Source organism: Pygocentrus nattereri, chromosome 7 (assembly GCF_015220715.1).
Source record: "Pygocentrus nattereri isolate fPygNat1 chromosome 7, fPygNat1.pri, whole genome shotgun sequence".
Lineage (NCBI taxonomy): Eukaryota > Metazoa > Chordata > Actinopteri > Characiformes > Serrasalmidae > Pygocentrus > Pygocentrus nattereri.
The window spans coordinates 9,898,125-9,924,000 of NC_051217.1; the positions used below are offsets into that span (position 1 = coordinate 9,898,125).

Below are 25,876 nucleotides of genomic sequence, written 5' to 3' on the forward strand. Positions count from 1 at the left end.
AGTGGCAATGTGGTGCAAGTGAAACAATCAGCCAATTAATGGACTTTGGAATTAATGTATTACATAGTACACCCGGCCAGAGGTGCCAGCAGTAATTTCCCTTGAATATTTGATAGACAGACCACTTGACATTATTTGCTTCAGCAGAACCTGCCACAACTTTAAAACATGCCAAATGTTCAAATAACCCTGTTGGGTGCTCCAAAATTCCAACCTCTCCTTCCTCCTATCATAATGACGTCCCATGCAGCAAGCACTGAACATGACCGCATATCAGTACTCTATAACTTCAACTGTCCAAAACTGTACTGTTTGTTTCTTCTCAAAATCATTGCATCTTTGCTCAGTTTGCCTTGACAGCAAAGAGTTGTTTGTGGCTAGTCCAGGACAGATATTTTATTCACAGCCCACTAAAATCTTCACCAACATTCCCATTTCAGTTATGGATCATAAAATTCCATCCATCCCATCCATCCATCCATTAGCTTCCGCTTCTCCGGGGTTCGGGTCGCGGGGGCAGCATCCTAAGCAGTGAGGCCCAGACCTCCCTTTCCCCAGCCACTTCCACTAGCTCTCCAAGGGGGATTCCGAGGCGCTCCCAGGCCAGCTGGGCGACATAGTCACGCCAGCGTGTCCTGGGTCTTCCCCGGGGTCTCCTCCCAGGTGGACTTGCCTGTGACACCTCCCGAGGGAGGCGTCCAGGAGGCATCCTAATCAGATGCCCGAACCACCTCAGCTGACTCCTCTCGATGTGAAGAAGCAGCGGCTCTACTCCGAGTCCCTCCCGGATGACCGAACTTCTCACCCTATCTCTAAGGGAGAGCCCAGACACCCTGCGGAGGAAACTCATTTCGGCCGCTTGTATTCGCGATCTTATTCTTTCGGTCATTACCCAAAGCTCATGACCATAGGTGAGGGTGGGAACGTAGATTGACCGGTAAATCGAGAGCCTTGCCTTATGGCTCAGCTCTTTCTTTACCACAACAGACCGGTAAAGAGCCCGCATCACTGCTGACCCAGCACCAATCCGCCTGTCAATCTCCCGCTCCCTTGTACCATCACTCGTGAACAAGACCCCGAGATACTTGAACTCCTCCACTTGAGGCAAGAGCCTATCCCCGACCCAGAGAGGGCTCTCCACCCTTTTCCGCCTGAGAACCATGGTCTCGGATTTGGAGGTACTGATTCTCATCCCAGCCGCTTCACACTCGGCTGCAAACCGATCCAGCGAAAGCTGAAGTTCGCGGCCTGATGTCCCCAATAGGACCACATCATCTGCAAACAGCAGCGATGTGACCCTGAGGTCACCAAACCGGACACCCTCCATCCCCTGACTGCGCCTAGAAATTCTATCCATAAAAATTATGAATAGAATCGGTGACAAAGGGCAGCCCTGACGGAGTCCAACTCTCACTGGGAACAAGTCTGACTTACTGCCGGCCATGCGAACCAAACTCCTGCTCTGTTTGTACAGGGCCTGAATGGCTCGTAGCAAAGAGCCATGTACCCCGTACTCCCGAAGCACCTCCCACAGAATACTCCGGGGAACACAGTCGAATGCCTTCTCCAGATCCACAAAGCACATGTGGACTGGTTGGGCAAACTCCCATGAACCCTCCAGAATCCTGGAGAGGGTGAAAAGTTGGTCCAGTGTTCCACGACCAGGACGGAACCCGCACTGCTCCTCCTGGATCCGAAGTTCAACTATAAGCCGGACTCTCTTCTCCAGTACCCCTGCATAGACCTTGCCAGGGAGGCTGAGGAGTGTGATTCCCCTGTAGTTGGAACACACCCTCCGGTCCCCTTTTTTAAAAAGAGGCACCACCACCCCAGTCTGCCAATCCAGTGGCACCGCCCCCGATGTCCACGCAATGTTGAAAAGGCGTGTCAGCCAAGACAGCCCCACAACATCCAGAGCCTTGAGGAACTCAGGGCGGATCTCATCCACCCCTGGAGCCTTGCCACCAAGGAGCTTCTTAACCACCTTAGCAACTTCGGCCTCAGTAATGGACAAGCCTATTCCCATGTCCCCAGACTCTGCCTCCTCACTGGAGAACGTGTCGGTGGGATTGAGAAGGTCCTCAAAGTATTCCTTCCACCGCCCAATGACGTCTTCAGTCGAAGTCAGCAGCACACCATCTCCACTATATACGGTGCTAGTGGCACACTGCTTTCCCCTTCTGAGTCGTCTGACGGTTTGCCAGAATCTTTTCGGAGCCGACTTAAAGTCACTTTCCAAGGCCTCACCAAACTCCTCCCATACACGGGTTTTTGCCTTGGCGACGACTGAAGCCGCAGATCGCTTTGCCTGTCGATACCTGCCAGCTGCCTCTGGTGTCCCACAGGCCAACCATACCCGGTAGGACTCCTTCTTCAGCTTGACGGCATCTCTCACCTGGGGTGTCCACCACCGGGTTCGAGGATTACCGCCCCGACAGGCACCAACTACCTTACGGCCACAGCTACAGTCAGCCGCTTCAACAATGGAGGAACGGAACATGGCCCATTCTGAGTCTATGTCCCCCACCTCCCCCGATATCTGGTCAAAGTTCTGACGGAGGTGTGAGTTGAAGATCAATCTGACAGGTTCTTCTGCCAGACGTTCCCAGCAAACCCTCACTATACGTTTGGGCTTGCCTGGTCTGACCGGCATCTTCCCCCACCACCTGAACCAACTCACCACCAGGTGGTGATCAGTTGACAGCTCAGCTCCTCTCTTTACCCGAGTGTCCAAAACACATGACCGCAAGTCCGATGACACAACTACAAAGTCAATCAATGAACTGCGGCCTAGGGTGTCCTGGTGCCATGTGCACTTATGGACATCCTTGTGTTCAAACATGGTGTTCGTGATGGACAAACTGTGGTTTGCACAGAAGTCCAAAAACTGAACACCACTCGGGTTCAGATCAGAGAGGCCATTCCTCCCAATCACACCCCTCCAGGTCTCACTGTCATTGCCCACGTGAGCGTTAAAGTCCCCCAGTAGGACAATAGAGTCTCCAGGAGGAGCACTTTCAAGCACCCTTTCCAAGGACTCTAAGAAGGCTGGGTACTCTGAACTGCTGTTCGGTGCATAAGCACAGACAGCAGTCAGGACCCGTTCCCCAACCCGAAGGCGTAGGGAAGCTACCCTCTCGTCCACCGGAGAAAACCCCAACATACAGGCACCGAGTCATAAAATTCAGTTATGAAATAATGGAGATATTCTGGTCTTAATTCCTACTTTACATATGCTGAAAGACAGAAGGGGTAGAGATTGTCCTTAGTATTAGTTGTTAATAGAACATGACATCTTAACATGAAAACAGATGGTCTATTGCACTATTGATTTATGAGCAAAACATTAGAAACTATTGTTACAGTGAGCCGTTATAATCATTTGTTACAAATCAATTATGACAGCACATGCAGTGAAACAATGATGTTCAAGTGAGGAGGTAAAGATTTCTGAAATGTTACTTTCCGGGATCGTCGTTTAAAGTAAAGTTTTCAGGAAGGCTTTGACGTGTTCAGGGCAGTCCCTCCAAATTCTTCCATCTTCCTGTGTCACTGGCTGCTGCGCAACCCAAAATATAATAGATATAATAGTGTTTACCAAGAACTTATTTCATCAAATGTTCTCTTTTTTTCTGCACACATTCCATTGATGATTGTGGCCAAAGTGTTTTACTTCATTGGTTCCTTTGGGAGGGTGGCCAAACTTTCCCACATGACATTTAATTTACATTTATGGCATTTGGCTGACGCTCTTATCCAGAGCAACTTACAGTTTTGATCATTTTACACAGGTAGGCGAAGGTGGTGTTAGGAGTCTTGCCCAAAGACTCTTATTGGTGTTGTGTAGGGTGTTTACCCAGGTGGGGATTGAACCCCAGTCTATAGCATAGAAGGCAGAGGTGTTACCCACTACACTAACCAACCACATTTAATTATTTTGTCTATTTTTTAAGATAATTAAATATTTAGTACCATTGCGTTAACATTTGCAGATATGATATTATTTTAATGTTTTCAGTTTCTGCAGAAAATGTGTTTACTTTCGCTTCAAAAATCAATAAAATGTGTAATTTCACCAATAGTGACCAAACTTCCACTGTCCACTGCAATCATATGTGGACTTCTGTCTATTTCACCTTGACCATTCTGTGTGTGTGTGTGTGTGTGTGTGTGTGTGTGTGTGTGTTTGGGGGACATGCAGTCATCTAATGATGTGTATGTAGGAAGTGTGTTAGATCCCTAAGGAGGAACAGCAGCCTCCTGACCTGTTTTTGGTGAGGAATGAAAGAAAAAGACACCTTCTCTCTTATTCACACACACAGACAACTGAGTGTGAATATGAAACAGCGCCAGTCTGACCCTCAATTTTGGGGGTCTGTTTAGGATGAAATACACTAAAACACTTGCGCATGCACAATGCTCTCTCTCTCTCTCTCTCTCTCACACACACACACACACACACACACACACACACACACACACACAGCTATGAAACACATACATACACTATTCACACACATCCATGAAACACACACTACTCACACACATCCATGAAACACACGCTACTAACACACATCCATGAAACACACACTACTCACACACATCCATGAAACACACGCTACTCACACACATCCATGAAACACACGCTACTCAAACAGAGCTATGAAACACACACTACTCACACACAGCTATGAAACACACACTACAAACACACATCCATGAAACACACACTACTCACACACAGCCATGAAACACACACTACTCACACACAGCCACGAAACACACGCTACTCACACACAGCCACGAAACACACACTACTCACACACAGTCATGAAACACACGCTACTAACACACAGCCACGAAACACACACTACTCACACACAGCCATGAAACACACACTACTCACACACAGCCATGAAACACACGCTACTCACACACAGCCATGAAACACACGCTACTCACACACAGCCACGAAACACACACTACTCACACACAGCCACGAAACACACACTACTCACACACAGTCATGAAACACACGCTACTAACACACATCCATGAAACACACGCTACTAACACACATCCATGAAACACACACTACTCACACATAGCCACGAAACACACGCTACTAACACACATCCATGAAACACATGCTACTCACACACATCCATGAAACACACACTACTCACACAGAGCTATGAAACACACACTACTCACACACAGCTATGAAACACACACTACAAACACACATCCATGAAACACACGCTACTCACACACAGCCATGAAACACACACTACTCACACACAGCCACGAAACACACGCTACTCACACACATCCATGAAACACACGCTACTAACACACATCCATGAAACACATGCTACTCACACACATCCATGAAACACACACTACTCACACAGAGCTATGAAACACACACTACTCACACACAGCTATGAAACACACACTACAAACACACATCCATGAAACACACGCTACTCACACACAGCCATGAAACACACACTACTCACACACAGTCATGAAACACACGCTACTAACACACAGCCACGAAACACACACTATTCACACACAGTCATGAAACACACGCTACTAACACACATCCATGAAACACATGCTACTCACACACATCCATGAAACACACACTACTCACACACAGCCATGAAACACACACTACTCACACACAGCCATGAAACACACACTACTCACACACAGCCATGAAACACACACTACTCACACACAGCTCTGAAACACAGATACACACACTACTCTCACACACACACACACACACACACACAGCTATAAAACACATACACTACTCACACACACACACACACACACACACAGATATGAAACACACATACACACATTACTCACACACACACACACAGATATGAAACACACATACACACTACTCACACAGAGCTATGAAATACACATACACACACAATAATCACACAGAGCAATGAAACACACATACACACAGTACTCACACTCAGCCATGAGCACACATACACACACATTAATCACACATGGCTATGAAACACACATAAACACACTGCTCACACACACACACACACACAGCCATGAAACACACATAACACTACTCACACACAGCTATGAAACACACATACCCACACTACTCACACAGACCTATGATACACACATACACACACAATAATCACACACAGCCTTGAAACATACATACACACACTAATCACACATGGCTATGAAACACACATACACACACTACTCACATAAAGCTATGAAACACACACACACATAAACTAATCACACACAGCTATGAAACACACTTACAAGAAAAACATAATATTATTGATTACAATAGAACACTAGAAATTATTTACAGGATTACCAGTAATTAATAAAAGACAAGGAAAACAAAAGACAAGAAATAATAAATTAATAAACCACAATAATCATAAATAATATTTTGTTGTTTCACCTCACTGGTTGTAACTCTTGTTATTACAGGCTGCCAAATGTCCTGCAGCATGCAGCCCACTCTTTTCTCCTAATATCTATGGCGATGAAACTGAGGGAAGACACTGCTCATTTTCTTATACAGCAGATTTCTAATGGAATCATATTTCGGGCAGTCTGTTAGGAGGTGCGGCTCTGTATTTGCCACGGCGAGCTCACAGTGAACGCACACTTACTCTCACTCAGTCTGTATATCTTAAACATTTTCCTCAGGTTTTTCTCTTGAATTGTTATCAGGTAGGTCACTAATGTGTAGTCTCGATTTACAGCCAAATACCACTGACGTTTGTGGTATTGTTGTGTAGTTTCGGTCCAGTGGGTGATGTGTGAATTGTTTTTTATTGGTTGGTTATAATTTGGCTGGGTCTGATTTTCTAAGTCGATGTGGTGAGGCTCTTTGGTGAGGGTGATGTTGGGTTTTAGGTCACTAAGACTGCAGACCAGCTGGCTTAGGGGACTCTTTTCAATTGGCCAGTGCTTTATAGTGGAGTGACTAGGGGTCAATAGATTTTATGTGCTTCCACAAATTTAGTGCTCTTTTTTAATTTTTGCTAGAAGTGAATATTGTCATAAAACAGCCCTGCAGCCATTACGCTGTGTGCTGCACATAGAGGACGTTTACGCTTCAACAGGATGTTTGTTAAAATTTGTGTAGTCATTTTTTTCAGGGGTTCCCACACCTCACTGCTTTGTAGCAGAATTGGTTCAATTTGAATAATTTAAGCCAAATTGTAGTTGTTAATAGCTAAAAGAACTCCTTCACAGCCAAACCAAAACTTCCTGTGGAACTGTTTGTTGTGCCCAAATAAGTGTGTCATAGCCTGTTGGTGGGTGATAGTAGAATGAGTTCATTTGCATAGTGGAGGCATTTAATTGTCACCCATACAGAGGCAGGGTATTTATCACACTTGTGTTTTTCAACAGGTCTATTAATATATACATGAATAGAGTGGGGCTCAGACTGCAGTCTTCTCTCTCTCTCTCTTTCTCTCTCTCTCTCTCTCTCTCTCTCTCTCTCTCTGTCTCTCTCTCTCTCTTTATTCTCTTGTTCTGTTTTTCTCCCTCTTTTTACTGTCACTTGCTCTTTTAGTTTCTCTCTTTATTTTCTTTCTCTCTCTCTCTATCTCTCTCTCTCTCTCTATGTATACACACACACACACACAGACACACCTAGGCATTCAGACTGCTTCTACAAACATTAGTGAAAGAATGGGTCACTCTCAGGAGCTCAGTGAATTCTAGCATGGTAGCGTGATAGGAGGCCACCTGTGCAACAAGTCCAGTCATGAAATTTCCTCGCTACTAAATATTACACATTCAACTGTCAGTGGTATTATAACAAAGTGGAAGCGATTGGGAATGACAGCAACTCAGCCACAAAGTGGTTGGCTACGTAAAATGACAGAGCGGGGTCAGTGCATGCTGAGGCACATAATGTGCAGTGGTCACCAACTTTCTGCAGAGTCCATCACTACAGACCTCCAAACTTCATGTGGCCTTCAGATTAGCTCAAGAACAGTGTAGAGAGCTTCATGGAATGGGGTTCCATGGCTGAGCAGCTGCATCCAAGCTTTACATCACCACTGGACTCTAGAGTGACGAATCACACTTCTCCATCTGGCAATCTGATGGACGAGTCTCGGTTTGGTGGTTGCCAGGAGAACGGTACTGGTCTGACTGCTCTGTACCAAGTGTATAGTTTGGTGGAGGGGGAATTATGGTGTGGAGTTGTTTTACAGGAGTTGGGCTCGGCTCCTTAGTTCCAGTGAGAGGAACTCTTAATGCTTCAGCAGACCAAGAGATTTTGGATAATTTCATGCTCCCAACTTTGTGAGAACAGTTTGGGGATGGCCCCTTCCTGCTCCATCATGACTGTGCACCAGGGCAACAGGGCACAAAGCAAGGTCCATAAAGACATAGATGAGCGAGTTTGATGTGGAAGAACTTGACTGCACCTGACTGCAACCTGACAGAACACCTGTAGGTCAAATTAGAGCAGAGACTGTGAGCCAGGCCTTCTCATCCAACATTAGTGTCTGACCTTACAAATGCACTTCTGGAAGAATGGTCAACAATTCCCGTAACACATTCGTAAACCTTGTGGAAAGCCTTCCCAGAAGAGTTGAAGCTGTTATAGCTGCAAAGGGTGGGCCAACATCATATTAAACCCTATAGATTAACAAAGGGAAGGCAGATGAGCGAATAATTTTGGCAATATAGAGTATATATATATATATATATATATATATACACATCTATTTATTTCCCTTTCGTTTTTATATTTCTTTCTATATGTGTCTATATTTCTTTCTCTCTCTCCAGTTTTCAAAAGAATCACTGGGTATTTTGAGCAATTAATGTTTTTTTTCACCTGACACACACACATGTACACACAAATGTACCCCTGCAGTTTCCTGCAAGTGCACAGGAGGTTAAAATAATAATTTCATTATAGACGATTATAGGAGAGTGTGTGTACTCTGTGTTTGTCTGTGCTTGCTGATATTCCACCCTGCCTTGCTGTATGATACAGTTCCTGTGGTAGTGGGGCAGGCAGTGTTGATCTATCACTTCTCTCTCTCTCTCTCTCTCACTCTCTCTCTCTCTCTCTCTCTCTCTCTCTCTCTCTCTCTCTCTCTCTCTCTCTCCCTCTCTCTCTCACTCTCTATCTATCTCTCTCTCATTTGGTAGACTGGGTTTCCAGCTTGATCAGATAGATTTATGAGAGCAAAGGTGTGTATCAGCTCATTTGAGATGCTGATCTCCACCCTCTCACTGCCACTTAGGCAGCATGTGCAAGCAGGAGCGAGAGCGAGAGAGAGAGGGAGAGGGAGGGAGTACGTGAATGTGTGTGAGGAGGGGGTGCTTTAACCGGCTGTTTGACATCAAAGAAGCAGCAGAGTGTGTAGCGGAGAGGAGACTGTGAGCACATTGAACTGCACTGGCTTGAGCCAAAAGACTAAAAAAATCCATCAAACGCATGAGGAGGTGCTGGACAATAGCAGAACAGTAGTTGAAGTCAGAACCTATAGACTGCCCACTGGGGGGGGCAGGGTCCTGCCAAGGAGCAGACAGTGCTACCTGAGCCTTTTCTGCGTGTAACGTGGATGCTGTACAGACTATAAAAGAGTGTGAAATTCTCTGGACGTCGCTGGAGCAGTTACCTGTGCAGGACGTTAAGGTTTAGTGGAGCAAAGGGGCAGCTGTGTTCCCTGTGCTGGACGTCCAGGACCAATGGCTGTCCAGTTGATGCCCGAATCTGCCATCTGCCTCCTCATGGTAAGTGCTCAATCCCTTCTGAGACTCTACACAAACACATGCATGCATGTTTGCCACACCCTGGGGACAATCTCTTCACTAGTCTCTCAGCCAGGATTGCTCCCAGGTATGTGACCATTGTCTTACTCTCACTCTTACTCTCTCTGTCTCTGTCTCCCTCTATACCCACCACACACACACCGCAGCAGCACTTGGAGCACGTGCACCTCTGCAGTAGGACAGCGCAGCAGAGCATGTAATGCAGCGTGGACAATTCAGCTCCACCATGTGCATTTAAAAACGCACTCCAGCAAAAACTATTAGGTGAATGATTACCAATGCTGGTGCACATCTGAAGAGTTCATAAGCCACTGCTTTGGGTGCTGTGGAAGTCATGATCTCAGCATGAAAAAATGATGATCTGGAATAGTAATGTGGAATTATATTATTATATTGGCTTTAAAATAGTCTGAAATGCTGGAGTTCATGAAATTCAGACGGCAGAATGTCTATTTTAAAATGACCACAAATAACCACTTAGTGGACTTTGCAGTGCTGTTTTTTTTTCATTCATTTGTACATGTACATGTGTACATGTAAAGTGGCTTGGCATGGTGAAAGTCTGCCTTTGCCGCACCCCTCTACATCACCTGGAATAGCTGTCTGTCTCCATGGCAATACGACAAGCCTACTTCTAAGAACAAAAAAAAGTAGAGAGTAAGAGTGAGAGAGAGCAAGTGTGAGAGAGAGAGAGAGAGAGAGAGAGAGAGAGAGAGAGAGAGAGAGAGAGAAGAACAACTATCACCCCCCTCCCCCCTTTCTTTCTTTTTTCACCTGGTTGGACAGATAAAAGCAGTAGAGCTCCATCAGTAGAGCTCCATCTCTTTATCTCAGTTCCTCCTTCACTTTACCAAAGACATTCGTGCACCCTAAGAAATTTGCCATGAAATTAAAGACACTGAAATAGTGAGCTATTGTGCGTTTATACTCCATACATGCTGTGTAACAGCAAATACTAGCTCTCTTTTTCCCCAGGTATTAACAGCAGTTCTTCATTGTGTATTTCATTGTATTCTTCTCTGTGAATGTACTCGTGGGCTTCAGCAGTTGAAGGAGGCATCAGATATAATTAGATGTGATTCAGCAGTTGGCAGATACACATGAAGTGAGATGGCTTTGGAAATGATCTGTGTACGCTTTCTTTTGTCGAGCTGCTATGAGGTCCTGTCAGTGGAGTAAAGCCCATAGGAGCTCCATCGTAACACGTGCAGTTTTATTTCTCAAAAATTCTCAAGATTTATGAGATATGGCGTAGTTCAGGGTTGCTATGGCACCACACAATTTGGTTAAAATTATTTCCTGTGGTTATTATCTTTGGGGGGTTTTTCCACTGTACACTCAAACAAGAGCTGACCCAAATAGGAACTAAGAAAAACATTTTTTGCCTACTGAGACAGTTAGAAGTGTCATAATAACTGTCATTGAATGCCACTAATGGCTAATTAGCTACACTGTCTGGTAGTTATAGTTAGCTTACTTGGCTGGTATGTAATGATATACTGTACTGTTTTTGCGCTCACACACTCACACAGATGTGTACAATTACACAGAATCAAGCAAAGCTTATATTATTCTCAGAAGAGTGTGACAATGTGCAAAATTACACTTTTTGTGGAGGCCACAAAAAATGCTAATATAATTAGCTTCCTAACTAGCTAATGTCACTTAGCAAACTCTTTAAAAAAGTAATAATACTAAAAGAATGTTACACATTAATAAACCATTCCATGGTTTCATTCCGATGCACATGATTGTGTAATAGTGCCTTGGTGACTATCTTCACCTGCAAGACTGAATTTGTTAAGTTGTTGTTTGCTTCAGAAAGTGTTACCAAAGAGAGAGGAGGCCACTGAGTATAATTCACTCCCATTTTTACCAAACTTGAGTACTGTTCTGTACGGTACTGAGCTCATTACCAATGGAAAAAGCACAATACCTGTTTTCTTTGTACTTTGTACAGTGGAAAAACAGCAATAATATTGCAGTGAACTGAAAATAATGTGTTTCATGCAAAACTGTGGTTTTGATCACTACCTGATTCGATGTCCTTGCTAAAAAGAACAGCTTAGACAAGCACGAATTCCAGCTAGTGACCAGCTGGTCTTTGCGGTTCTTTTTTCTTTAGCAGGCATAGAAGTCTAGTTCAGCAAAGATGTAATGAAAATTCGCACTTTCTCCTTTGATTGAGAATAAAAGTGAGACATGTGACTGGTCATGGAGAGTGAGGCATGAACATTTTTGTACTAGTGAAATCACTGCTGACGTCAAGTCTCTCATTCTACTGGGTCTCACCAACACGGTGCCTTCACAAGGTTATCATGGACCATGGTGCAAACAAGTAAAGGCCTACCGCTCAAAACTGACACTCCTTCCACTAGCATCTAACATTATTCTACATGTTGACATTAGACTACATATTTAAGTTTTTAAAATGATTAAATAATTAACATATCATGTTGAGAAAGATGTGTTACTGCAGATGAGATGAATCATGAATAACAGGGAGACTAAACAGACATCAAGGTTGACTGTGTAGAGCTGACAGAAACTACCTGGTGACCTGTACTGTTAAGAAATTGGATCTCTCAGTGAGTCAGGGGTTTAGAAATGTGTCAGTCTCTACAGATAATGTGCCCACTCAAGATATTGGAGGGCCTCCCATTGTAATTGCCCCTCTACCCCACCACACAAATATTTACACCAATGCACACACATTATATATGAGTATGTACATTATACAACCCTATTTTTCAATAATGTAGTGCACATTATATACTGCCTCTCTCTGTCAATCTCTCTCTCCCATAATGAATAATGGCATTTCATAACAGTGAAACTAGACAGACACCAACACACACGATGCTGATAGGTAAGCAGTGATTATATGTCATGAATTTCTTCTTACATTCTTTACCTTTACGAATGCAATGCTTTTCCTTAGAACATTCATTAACCGTGTGCACATGTTTATAAATGGAAAACATATTCACACATACAGACACAGACAGACAAATACAGGCACACACAGACACGTATCATGTTAAGGCTGTGCTGTCTCATGAAATATTAACAGGAGTTTGTGCAGTTTTGTGGGTTGATGAATATTGATGATGTCTGTGCTGTGAACATTAATATTTCAGCTGGAGTGTTAATTAAGTCACTTGACATTTGTGAGACACAGACAGACCACAGTAAATAAAACACATCCTCATCAGTGTATCATTACCAAATACTGTGAATACTGCAGACACTGAGTAAAAGAAAAAATCTGCAGTGAGAGCCCACAACTGACAATTAATGACACAATGCCCCATAAGGAATTCTCTCTCTCTCTCTCTCTCTCTCTCTCTCTCTCTTTCTCTCCCTCACTCTCTCAGTGTGCAGGACATCTGTTGATGAGTGTGTGCCAGGCTGGCTGATGAAGGGCTCTTACTCCTCTACCTCTCATTAGTGTGTCTATTAAAGTAGCAAACAGAGGGGTTCTTCATCTCCATTCATTCATCTCCCCTCTTTCATCCCCAACCATGTCCCTCGACAACATATTCCCTAGGGATTTCTCCTTTTTCCCTTTTTTTCTTTATAGCCATAACACAATGACATCATTACTGCACTACTCTATTGTTAGACACAGTCCCATTCAGTTCACATACATTTACAACAAAATGAGCCAAATAACCAAATAAGCATATTATAGTATATTAAATGTATAATCCATATTTTAATGCCTTTTCTTATTAATCCATAAATCACTGTATAGATAAGACAAAGAAATATGGCTCACTATCCACTTTTTCCACAAAAAAACTATTTTTGATTAAAATAATATATTCTCACTGTTATAAGAAAACATCATATCTCCAAAATGACATTTGATAGTAGAAGGAAAAATATTTGTAATTTTAATGTAAGTTAATGTAACAAGATTCTGCTGGTCCGCTCATCATAAAATGGGCAGCTGGTGTTTTCAAATGGTTAAATAAACAAATAAATAAATAAAGCCCAAATTTTCCCCCAAATATATATGCCCCTAAGCTGATTTCTTTATACAAAATAACATTTTCTATGCAGGTCTAAATTTATCAGTTTCTGAGATGAAATATTATCTAATTTAAAGAGATGTTTACAAAATATAACATTATGACATGATTAATATGAGTGGGGATATCATTGCCCTTTGCCCTCTTTGTCCTCTTTACTGTGTCTTTCATGTACTGTGTCTCTGGCGTATCCATACAGTGACACACCCTCACTCACTGTTACTGTGCCGTCCCATCTGTTCCATTACTATGGTTACCGCTGCATCCTGCCCCACCCTCCGTCGCCTCCCTATAAAACAGGACGGCGGCAACAGCCTACAACATGTGTTCCTCTGTATGTTTGTTTGTATGAGTGTGTCATGACTGGCGTTTTATGGAAGGCACATTTTATTTGCTACTGGATTGTGTGCAAGTTTGTTAAAAATAGTAATACTGTATTAATGTGAAATCACAATACAAAACTGTGACAGTGCATCATGGAAATGTGAGAATGCTTCATGAAAAGCAGACATTGAGTAAATTATGCCGTCACTTGCAACTGGATTTTTTGAACACAAACGTCTGGAAGCGCTCAGCACTGATCAGGCACTCACTCCAGAACTCCTCCTGCCTTCCAGTGTTTTGAACAACATGATTACAATGGCTTTTCTTTACTCAAATTTTGTTCAAAAGATTGTGAGAATACAAAATAGTAAACCTAGTATCACAAACAGAGTCGAAGTGTGGGCTGAGTGTATGGCTACTCCCCTAATAAACATCATCCATACACATGTTGACATACACATGCACACATTCATACATGCTTTCACAATTTCTGTTTTGATTGATACCCAGACTGATACCCAGACTGTTCCTTTTTTACCAAATAAAATGAAAAAAGATGTAATGCAGTGAAGGAACTGTTTCTAAACCATGGCTTTGTCTGGACATAAACCTACATCAATACTTTACCTTATCTCTAATCAGAATCTCTGGTAGAGATTCAAAGAGAGAGATAGAGAGAGGATAGAATATGTCTGACCTATATTTACTGTCGGTAGAGAACCATACTTCAGTTTACATTGCAGATTGCAATGTAATGCAATAATTTCTCATGATTTCTAAATGTTTTCCTCAGCTTCTGCCTGCTTTTTTGTTTACGGCTATACTGTGTATTTTGCATCTTCATCAGTGCATCAAGCAAAGGAAACTAGAAGAGAAGAAGCAGAGGCATAAGGAACTGTGTGAATGCTATTTTTGCTGGTGTGACTGTATAGTCCCATGCTATATTGGGGTTAGCGTATCTGTGCAAGGAGGACCTAGCACACACAGGCTAAGAGGATTACAGTCAAACGCTGCAGGGAACCTCTCAGAATACAAAGAACCCCCCCCCCCATCTCTCTCATAGAGGGTTAAACTCAAATGTAGCCCTCTTGCCATAGTGCTGCAGCTCTGTGCAGTTCTACTGAGGCATTTAAATAGCTGGATGCTGTTTTCTTCCATTACTGGTAATAATTGCTTGAATGTGTGTCATGAAAAAGTTCCATGAATTTCAAAGGTGAATAAACACTTGTGGTCTTTGAACACTTCAAATGTTAAAAATGTGTGTTCACCTGTGAAAAATATGAGATAAGCTATTCATGAGAAAACAGAATGGCCCCAACCAAAGTCTTGAACGTGAAGTCAGCTACAAGCAGCGACTGACAAATGACTTGGGTTAAAACAGATATGACCTTGGTTCAAAAGACAGTTTTGCTCATAAGTTTCCATACCCATGTTTCCACACATCCATCATAATAACAACTGAAATGACATTGTTTAAGTACCCTTGTCAAAAAATATCATACCCTTGTAGATTGGGCCTGTCAATTCACCCTCAAGTACACTGAGATCACTGTGAAGGTTAAGAATCTGCACAAGTGCCTTGTTTGATCGTAATCAGTGTGTTAGTGTAGATAGTCAGTGTGTTTCAAGGTTCTAAGGGAAAGCTAAATCCCTGTCAAAGCATCTGCAAGATAACACAATTCAAGGTGTTATAAAAAGGTGGAAACAGTGCTTCTGTGGATGCTAAGCCAAAATCATGTAGACCAAGAAAGATTTCTGAAACAACCACCAGGAAAATTGTGCTAAGTTGCAAAGAAAAACGCTTTTAGGTAAACATTTTTACAATGGAATGTAAATTTTGACTGTGTAATTTCAGTTATTGTTATGATTAATATAATACATGCTTCTTTAAATCACTAAGTAAAGAAAATGTGTTTTGCATGATCACTCACATCATCCAAAAATGGCAAATATAAGTTCAGTCTATGGTATGTAAACTTATTAGCAGAACTGTAAAATATTACAGTACAGTGGTCCTCTATTTATATTATCTATTTTCTATATGTTTTATATTTATGTTGGTTAAACAGGTGGTCTGTGGTATTTAGAAAACCTTGTTTCCTCTCAGATTAGAGTTACTAGTATGAACATATGCAGGATAAAGCAACAGTGGATTACTCTGCAATGTAGTAAAGTAGAAGGAAAAAAGTCCTCAATAATGGAAATATTTTAATAAATTCTGCTTTATTAAATGCTTTATTACATTGTCAAAGTATATAAGTACAATGCTGTGCTTAGGTACAATAAAAAATTACACATCGCTGCTATCAGAGCAACCTCGTATCTCCAAAATGATAACTTTACAGGAGAAGGACAAAAACCTACTTTACATTTAATGTAAGTCAGTGGAACCAGACTTTTTTCCAAGTAATTTTGGGCCATTTCTTTTTGTCCATTCATCATAAAATTTACACACTATGTAAAGAGTAACAGACAAAAATGGAGATAAAGGGAGAAAAAAGGTTCAGTTCTGACAGCAGCATAATACCCCATGACTGTCCCCCACTGCCCCTTCAGGTTGATCACTGGTCTACGATTAGTCCTAGTCTTTATCTGTAATTGGCTCTGAGAGCGGTGGCAGCTAACGCATGATTAGGTGCTGAATATTTCTTTGGCAGTATATTTCCACAATGAAATAGTACAAATGGAGCAGTGATTCAGAGTACAGAGGCTGAGATGGTCTGTGGGGAGCTTTTTGGCAGAGTGGAGGAATGGAGTAATCTCCTCTAAGCTCCGTGTTTGTGTCTTCCTAACCACTCTGCTTCCGCACAACAGCACAACCGCTTCACAATATAATTGATCCAACTGGAGTGGAAGCCTCACTTCCTGAGGGACAACACTCATGGAGAAAGTTAGAAGGTTGAAAAAGAGTGATCAACTAAAGTAATGCATATTTTGTAGCTTTGCTTGCTTTGAAAGAAATTAATGAGATCTTGTCCCAACTCCACTGAGTCGTGTCTCTTACTGAGAGGTTATGAAATGTTTCTATTGATTTGACACAGGAGACAAGCATGAGACTATTTTCTTGCCATCAAAAGAAAAGGGGAACACCTTGCCTTCTTGCTTACTATTGCATCAGTTAAATAGGAAAAATACTTTGGGAATGTAATGCAGTGCTCAGCTTCATGTTTATCAAGGTGTCTTCCTTGGTATGAAGAACAGGATTTGACTAAATAGTAATTTGGCTGTTTTTTTATTTATAGTTTTTACATATTTTAAGACACACTGCACATCTTTTGACCCCTAGGCATATGGAGACATTATTGTCCCCAAATCTTTTAATATGATACTGTTTTTCTCAAGATTAACAAAGTTACTCTTTAATGTGTTAATGCTTTAAAGTGGCTCTTCAGAGGGTTCGGACCAACTTACATATTAGTTTCATAGCAGAACTGAGTTATTCAGAGTATTTAACTGAAATAAAGTCTGAAGTTTAATAATTGAATATTGTTTAGACCAAGGGGTCTTTGCGTGTGTTGTGTTGGCATGTATGCATATCTATAATTCTGTGAATAGCCCTACATTTTAGCCATGTTGCTCTGCTTAGCCTGTTCTGTCACTATGTGGAATCTGCAATTTCCCTCTGGGATCAATAAAGCATTCCGATTCTGATTCTATAGAGCTGATTCCAGAAGTTTGGGAGTTGACTCGGATTCCATTTCCATGTGACTGGAAATTGATGGCATCAATTCCAAGAGTCAGTTGCTCACAATAATTCTGATTCCAAAATATTCTAATTAAAGTACTATTTAAGCTATGATTGACCTTAGCATTGAAACTTGGAGAACTTACAATAGCTAAATTAACTTAGCTGACTAATGGGAGTTAGCTAAGCTATACCTTATACCTTCTCCAGGTTCAATGCAGGTACATTTTTTGTTCATCAAGGTACAAACTGTGTAAATATACTCTCCAAGGTTCAAAGGTCAAAAATGTTTTGGTACTGACAATGTTGTTTGGTTGTAGACCAATTTTATATTAAAGATTTTTAATTTTTCCATTTTGTGTGGAGTAAAGGCTACATTTTTTCATACAGATGGTTTAGACAGAATATCTCACACTGTGTGCACTGTGGGCAAACCTGAGTGTCACCATGTGGAATCAAGTCTAAAGCCTTACAAACGAGTCCAGTGCTTGATGCCTGAAATTGAGGAATTGATTCTTTTTGGGATTAACTTTCCTATTTTCCTGTATTATCACCAAGCTCTACACTGTATGTGTGATACGCTAATTGACCTATTAACTGTTGCAGTTAAGTGTTAATGTCCCATGCACATGAAGCACATGTGAGATTGTTTCCTCCCACTGCTTTGCATTGCTTGTTTTCCAAAACGCCACACCTTCCTTGAAGTCATCACAATGTTATCAATGTAAATTATATAAAGTGAAATGACCTTAAATATAGTCATATATCTATTAGTTTATGAGATTGCTGTAAGAACACAATTATTCAATCTCTCTAAATTTGGACAGCTTACACTAGCTAAAGCAACATAGCTGAGTAAGGACGGGCAGCTGTGGTCAGAAGGTTAGGGGACCAGCCCTGTGACCGTAAGGTCGCTGGTTTGATCCCCAGACCCAGCAGTACATGACCGAGGTGTCCTTGAGCAAGACACCTAAACTCCAACTGCTTCCCGGGTCCTGTGGATAGGGCTGCCCACCACTCCAGGCAAGTGTGTATGTGATGTTTCACTTCATGGATGGGTTAAATGTGGAGGTGAAATTTCCCCGTTGTGGGACTGATATGGGTCTCTTAATCTTAAAGGGAGCAAGCAAAACTGTACCTTATTAACCTCTTTATGTGGGAAGCTGTTCTGGCACTGGCAATGGTCTTTCATTATAAACCACACATACACACACACACACATTATCTACACTGCTTATCCTTCTAGATCGCGAGGGGTGCTGGAGCTTATCCCAGCAATAATTGGGCAGAAGTCAGGATACTCTCTGCACAGGGAATTGTAAGCCAAATTTTTTGTGTGTTGTTAAAGGCTGCACTTTTTAAGTTATAAGTAAAAATAAGCATATTGTCTGTCATTGGACTAAGATTGTTTTTAATAATGAAATGAGCAAAATAATCCACCAGTAGGAAAAGATCACTGAAGAAGATTCTTATAGAGATCTTACACATATTGACTATGATCATTCACCTGCTGAGAAATGTCTTGCTATGAAGCTTAGAGTTTTTCTCTATGAATTTACATCTCTCTGTATATCTATAGCTGTTTTTGTCCAGCTCTCTCACTCCCTCTCTCATACATTCTAAAGCACTCTCTCTCTGAAACTGAAAAACTTTTGTGCATTCTACATCTCTAACTCTCTCCAACATCTCTCTCTCAAACACTCCACTGCTCGCTTTCTCTCTCTCTCTCTCTCTCTCTCTCTTTCTAATGTCTTCTATAGCTCTCTCTATCAAACATTTTACAGCACTTTCCCTCTCAAATATTCTTCTGCTCTCTCTGCTTCTCTCTCTCTTTCACACACACACACACACACACACACACACACACACACACACATACCACACACACAAACACACACACACACACACACACACACACAAACACACACACACACACACACACACATACCACACACACACAAACACACACACACACACACACACACACACACGCACATTCTATAGCTCTCTCTTTTTCTCTCTTGCTGCTTTTGTAAAGGAGTTTTCAAGGTCACAGGGAAAATTGTATTTTTTTTTCTCTTTCATCTCACATCTCTTCCATCTGTGTGTCCCTGAAATCAAAGCGCTTCAAGCTAAAGTCAAATAAACAGTCGCGCTCTGTTAGATGAGTTTGGTGAGCCGTTGTGTCTCTGAATGAGCCACAGTGTGTTCTGCCTGCTGTGCTGATGTCATTACAAATCCACCAATGTGTGCTGTGATGAAGTGCATATGAAAGGTAATAAGCCTTTAATTAGGAATGCACAGGGCAGTGCATCTTCATTATTATGCCTTATAGGCTGAGGTGGTCTGTGGGCAGTAGATTGGAGGCTAATGGAGAAGAATGGCTGAGCTCACCCTCCCAGCTAGCCTGCATCTGCTCTGCTCTAACCTTGTTCCACTGTGTGTGTACAGAACATGCAGGGGGGCAAATTAGGTTTAGACCTTATTTAAGACATGCACACACAAGGGCACACATACACACAGAGACATGCACATGCGTACACACACACACACACACAAACACACACACACACACGCACCAGATGTCTGTCTCATTCACTCTGAATTATGTTAGAATAATATTAGTACTTGCCTTCTGCTGCTTTGTCCTTGTATTGCCTTTATTATGATTATTTGTGTATGTGGTGCAAATGTGCCAAATAAGTTTTTTTTACATGATGCCATAGAGGAACCACTTTTGGTTCAATAAAAAACCACTTTTGGTTCAATATAGTGCCACATTATGAAAAAAATCAGCGTAACATTAATAACATTAATACCTGACAATTCTATTAGTCAAACAGAGTAAAGTTGGTATATACAGACTTTGGTACTACAAATATCAATGACTTTGTTGTTTGTTTTGATGTCCAACAGATGAAATTGATTGTTTTTGTTAAAAACAGGCTAAAAGCACTATATTTCTGACAGGAATATGCTAAAGTGGAATGTTTATAGCGTCAAATATATTTATCACTGGCCGCCACAGTGCCAGCAACATCTTGCTGTGTGAGCAGATCGTTGTTTACTGCCAACTTCAGTCATTTGTTCATTAGCATGGCAGTGCACACTAGACTTACATTTCATAGGTGATATCAGATGTTGGTCACCATGTATTTTTGACAAGTACGAATATGGGTAAATAAGCACAATATAAGGCTGATACCCAATAAATGTATAAATACTAATGTGTCCCTATTAATAATAAAAAGCCGAGTTACACTTTTTATACAGCTGTAATTTGAAAACAGTATACAAGCAGTGTAAGAGGAGAACAATGTTATTGCATTGTCCTATGAGTCATACCGCAGTAGGTCATTACATTAGCGGCAAGAAGTCTGTCCTGTGCTCACTAGTCCTTTGCAGTGTGTGTGTGTGTGTGTGTGTGTGTGTGTGTGTGTGTGTGTGTATTGCTTGATATCCTGCAGGATGACATCATGCGAAGGGTTTGAGAAGGTTGCTGGAGTGAAGGGAATATGAGAGTACAGTGGAGTCTGCAGCTTTCTGATAAGAGAGAGAGAGAGAGAGAGAGAGAGAGAGAGAGAGAGAGAGAGAAAGAGACAGAGAGACAGAGAGAGAGAGGGATGATACATTGATACATGGGGTCTAGAACAGCCCCCCTGCTTTCACACCCTCCCTTATACACAAGTACATTATAATACTTTCTGCTTTGGAACATGTTTTGAAAACTGACTACATCTCTACATACCATTTAACTCAATTTTCCCCTTTTTATACTATTTGAAAATCCTTTGCCTTTTACATTGTGTGAATAATTACTGACCAAACATAAATGGTCCAGTTTGGAAAATGATACTGGGATACATACATTAAAGTTAAAATGACAATCATTTTTCTTCTCCTACAAAATTACCATCTTGAAGATATGAGGTTTTGTTACAAAAGCAGTTATGCTCCTTTAGTCTTCCCAGAAACCCCCAATGGCCATCTTTACTCTATAACTGTACCATCCCCCATAGTCATGGAAAAAGCCTGAGATCAAAATTGGCAGAGATAATAGTGAAAAGCTTTCTATTTTCAGTTTATAATATTTATATGGGCCAATAGCACAGATCAGTTCTGTGAGTGTGTGAGAGAAAGATCATCAATATTCATTCATGCATCAGAAGCAGCAGTGCCTCTAGATTAAATATCACTAGTGGATGAGCTGATCAATGGGGTGCTGCTTCCTGCCCTGCCTATTTATAATCCTTATGGATTTATGGATGTGTGTGTGTGTGTGTGTGTGTGCGTGCACGCGCGCAAGTGTGTGTATGTGCATTTGTGTAACTGGCTTGCAGTGTTTGGATCCCTCAAATTGCATCTGGCTCCATGCTGTTTGAAGCAGAAATGCAAATGCACAATGTTGCTTTGTCTCTTGCTTTCCAGTGTAGCACTCCAGTACATTTCTCTGCATTAGCCTGATTACTGCTGGACTGTGTGTGTGCCATGTGAGTTTTTGTGCACGTCGGAAAGAATTATGCTGTGAATTTACTTGGCTCAGATCTGTACATCTGTAACACTCAGACAGGGTTGTCAGATACACATGCAGAGAGTATTTAATAAACAAAGTCTCTAGATCAGAAACAACAAATTAACAGGCTAAGAGTCTAAGAAACAACAGGAATAACAAAAACACGGTGAAGGCAGCCCAATAGTGACACAGAGAGTGGCAATACCTCGCAAGGAGGCAGAGTGAGAGTCCGGGTTATAAAGGGTGCTGATGAGTGGACTGTAGACTGGGGTTCAATCCCCACCTGGGCAAACACTATACCAATAAGAGTCCTTGGGCAAGACTCCTAACACCGCCTTGGCCTGCCTGTGTAAAATGATCAAATTGTAAGTCGCTCTGGGTAAGAATGTCAGCCAAATGCCATAAAATGTAAATATAAAAAAATGTTGGGAGGAGTCAGCCTCTGAATACTCAGAGAAGCTGATCTCTGGATGGAGGAATGGCCAGTACGCATGACAACATCATTTGGGGTTGCCAAACAGTTAAAATAACAAATTGTGACTTGCTTCTTTTGTTTGTCAAATTTGATCCTAAAGAGATTTTTTATATGAAAACTAATTTTTCTGCATTTTAGCATAGCTGTATGAGTGGATAAATAACTTAATCAGAATGCATTAACTATTTTCCATAACATTCTATTCATTGTGCGAACCTGAACATGAAAATCACTTCATTTCCAGAGAGTGAACCCAGTTTACAATATTCAACATCCTGTGAGAACAAAAGCAGCAGGGTGCTCCAACCAGGGAGTGTATATGTCATATAAAAAGTTAGCATGTGTGGAAATGATGAATACATTTGAATCAGGTAAATTCAGTGCATTGTGTTTCTCAGTGTCACTGTGCTGTCTACTGCAGAGAGAATGCAATGAGGGATGTGTGGAGATAAAGGCAAAGCGCTGGTGGGGAAGCTGCTCAGATTAGCCGGTGTGTAGTGCAGGAATTTATTTATAGCATTTAGATCAGTGGAGCAGAGTAAGGCTTTGGAGTGAAGGAAAAACGAGATCCTCATCAATGCGTTTACTATAATGCTCTGAAACTCTAACTGTGACAAATTCAGTCCTTGTTGCTGCGAGCAGATTAAAAGCAGCATAGCAAAACGTGTTCTGTTTGTTCATGCATGTGTTGCTAATGATGTTTGGATAAGGAGAGAAACATCAGCTTTAACCCTCTAGACCTCACAGCGACCTCTACTGGCCACTCAGCATTTCACTGCATTTCATAATGTAAAGGCCATGATTAGCCATGATTAAATATTTATTTTTTTATGAACAAATTTCAGCTTTTGATTTGTAATAAAAGGTTTTACACATTTCTTACAATAATTTTACAAAGATTCCCCCAACGAGAATAAGATGCACAGCGTATAAAACTGTTCTGTTTATCGGACATGGAGACAGAGCGGTCTGACAGGACTACAGCTCAGCTACAGCAGCAATGATGTGGTAGAAAGTCCAATAGGTAGATGTTTAAATCTTTGTTTAGCAATGTGTTTTCATTATTATTTTAGCTGCTTTTTCACTTCTGGTGAGGAATCTTTGGTAGGCAAACATAAATCGTGCTCAGTGTTGATGACACAGTGTTTACTTGTTTGACCAATATGTATAGATTTTTAGGGACAGTTCATAGCCTGTACTTTTCAGCTAACTGGTTACCTAGTCCTTTATGACTGTTACAGTTTTTTGCATGTTATTCTCTCAGCTACACCAAGCAATCGAGTAAGAATATATGCTATGTTGTTGAGTTCCTCAGTTACAGCTAGAGCTGAAGAAATTAACTTATATTTGGTTATTTCCATTTGTGTTAATGCTGACTATCTCTTATTTACTACTTAATATCTCAGTCATAAGTTAAAAAAATGTGGTGGCTTTGTCAAAATGTAGCTAGAGAGATCTTGTGCAGCCTTTAGCAACGAAGATTTTTTATCAGTTCCAAGCTAAGAAATAATGAAAAAGTCAAATTTTAGTGTTTATTTTTCCTTCAGTTCTGGGCTGATAGCTCTGTGTGGGTTTCCATTCCTGGTTTTATTGTAAAATGATTTATTTTAAAAAGTGAATAATGTCGATGGTCATGAAACCAGAATACTGTTCTAGAACTCTTGTTGGGTCTAATGGACCTTTGCTATATGCAAAAGACTTCAAATTCAGAGTTATGGAGGGGCACCCGTTTGTGTGTGTGTGTGTGTGTGTGTGTGTGTGTGTGTGTGTGTGTGTGTGTGTGTGTGTGTGTGTGTGTGTGTGTGTGTGTGTGTGTGTGTTGGGGGTTTGGTGGTATGTAGTCTCTTTGTGTCAAAAGCACGCAATTGAATGACAGCTGGGTTCAAGGTTTTCCATTTACATTCAGAGAGATGAGAGGTGATGTCATGAATAGGAGCCAGTTAAAACCAAAATAATTCACACATAGTTTACACACACACACACACACACACACACACACACACACACACACACACACACAGATAAACAGTACTCACAAGGTCATAAAAATTTATGCTTGTCCCTGACCGATCATAACCAGCCCTAGTAGGGAAAGATGAAAGAGAGAAGAGAGAAGACTTTACGCGTGTCGTCACTGTTGAAACAACACCTCACATCTTTAAAGTGATGACTTTACAGAAAGCAAAAACATTCTCAACTTTTTAATAAATGCAATGAGATTTTATTCCATGTAATTTTAGAGTATCACTAAACAATATTTTTATTCAATAAAACCTGAATAGTCCTTATAAGGCATTTATTTTAGAATAATAAAAGAACTAATTTGTACACTGTACAGTATACTGTTATGGACAAGTATATTGTACAAAGATTGTGTGGTGGGTTGCACTAAATGTATCAAATGTATCTGATTCAAATATGTACATCAATTCCACATTAATGAAATATATAACAACAATGCAAATTATTGCCAAAAGTAAATATACTGAAACACTAGGCTGTGTGCATACATTTTATTCATGTGGAAATATGTTTGTGTAAATTTGCATGTACATTTCAGTTGGAAATATATTCCTAAAATGAAATACTCACTTGAGTTTCAATATACTTCATACCCTCACAAGTCTGCCCACACAAATATTCTGTTTTTCACACGTAGTCACAGACAAACTAAACGCAGAAGGTATTCTTCAGCAGTAGTGGGAAGAGTTATTTTAGGATAGAAATATACTGCTGCACTTGTCTGAAATGCTGTTTGCATGAAGTGCACAACACGAATAATTCTCTTCTGAAATGTTAATAGCAAGTGCTTAGATTTGTTCTGTGTGTTTCTGTTATTAGTGTGTTGTCACACTATGCATAGCCTACTGTTTATGTATGTCATAAAATTGATTAAATATCAAGAAGAAAACAGAACTATTGCACACATTTAATAAAATGCCATTAAGGTTATTTTAAAAGATGCATTGTGAATCCTAATATATATTTTACAAATGCACAAATAGAATCCT

General features: G+C 41.1%; 1 protein-coding gene across 1 annotated transcript in view; it reads left to right on the plus strand.

Annotated features, from left to right (window-relative positions):
- The first annotated feature begins 9,409 nt into the window (after nucleotides 1–9,409).
- Nucleotides 9,410–25,876, plus strand: part of frmd4a (FERM domain containing 4A) — a 175,958-nt gene continuing 159,491 nt past the window's right edge. Inside the window, exon 1 of the mRNA XM_017722136.2 lies at nucleotides 9,410–9,792. Coding sequence (XP_017577625.1) covers nucleotides 9,748–9,792 — 45 coding nt within the window. The 5' untranslated portion in view covers nucleotides 9,410–9,747. The remainder of the gene's footprint in view (nucleotides 9,793–25,876) is intronic.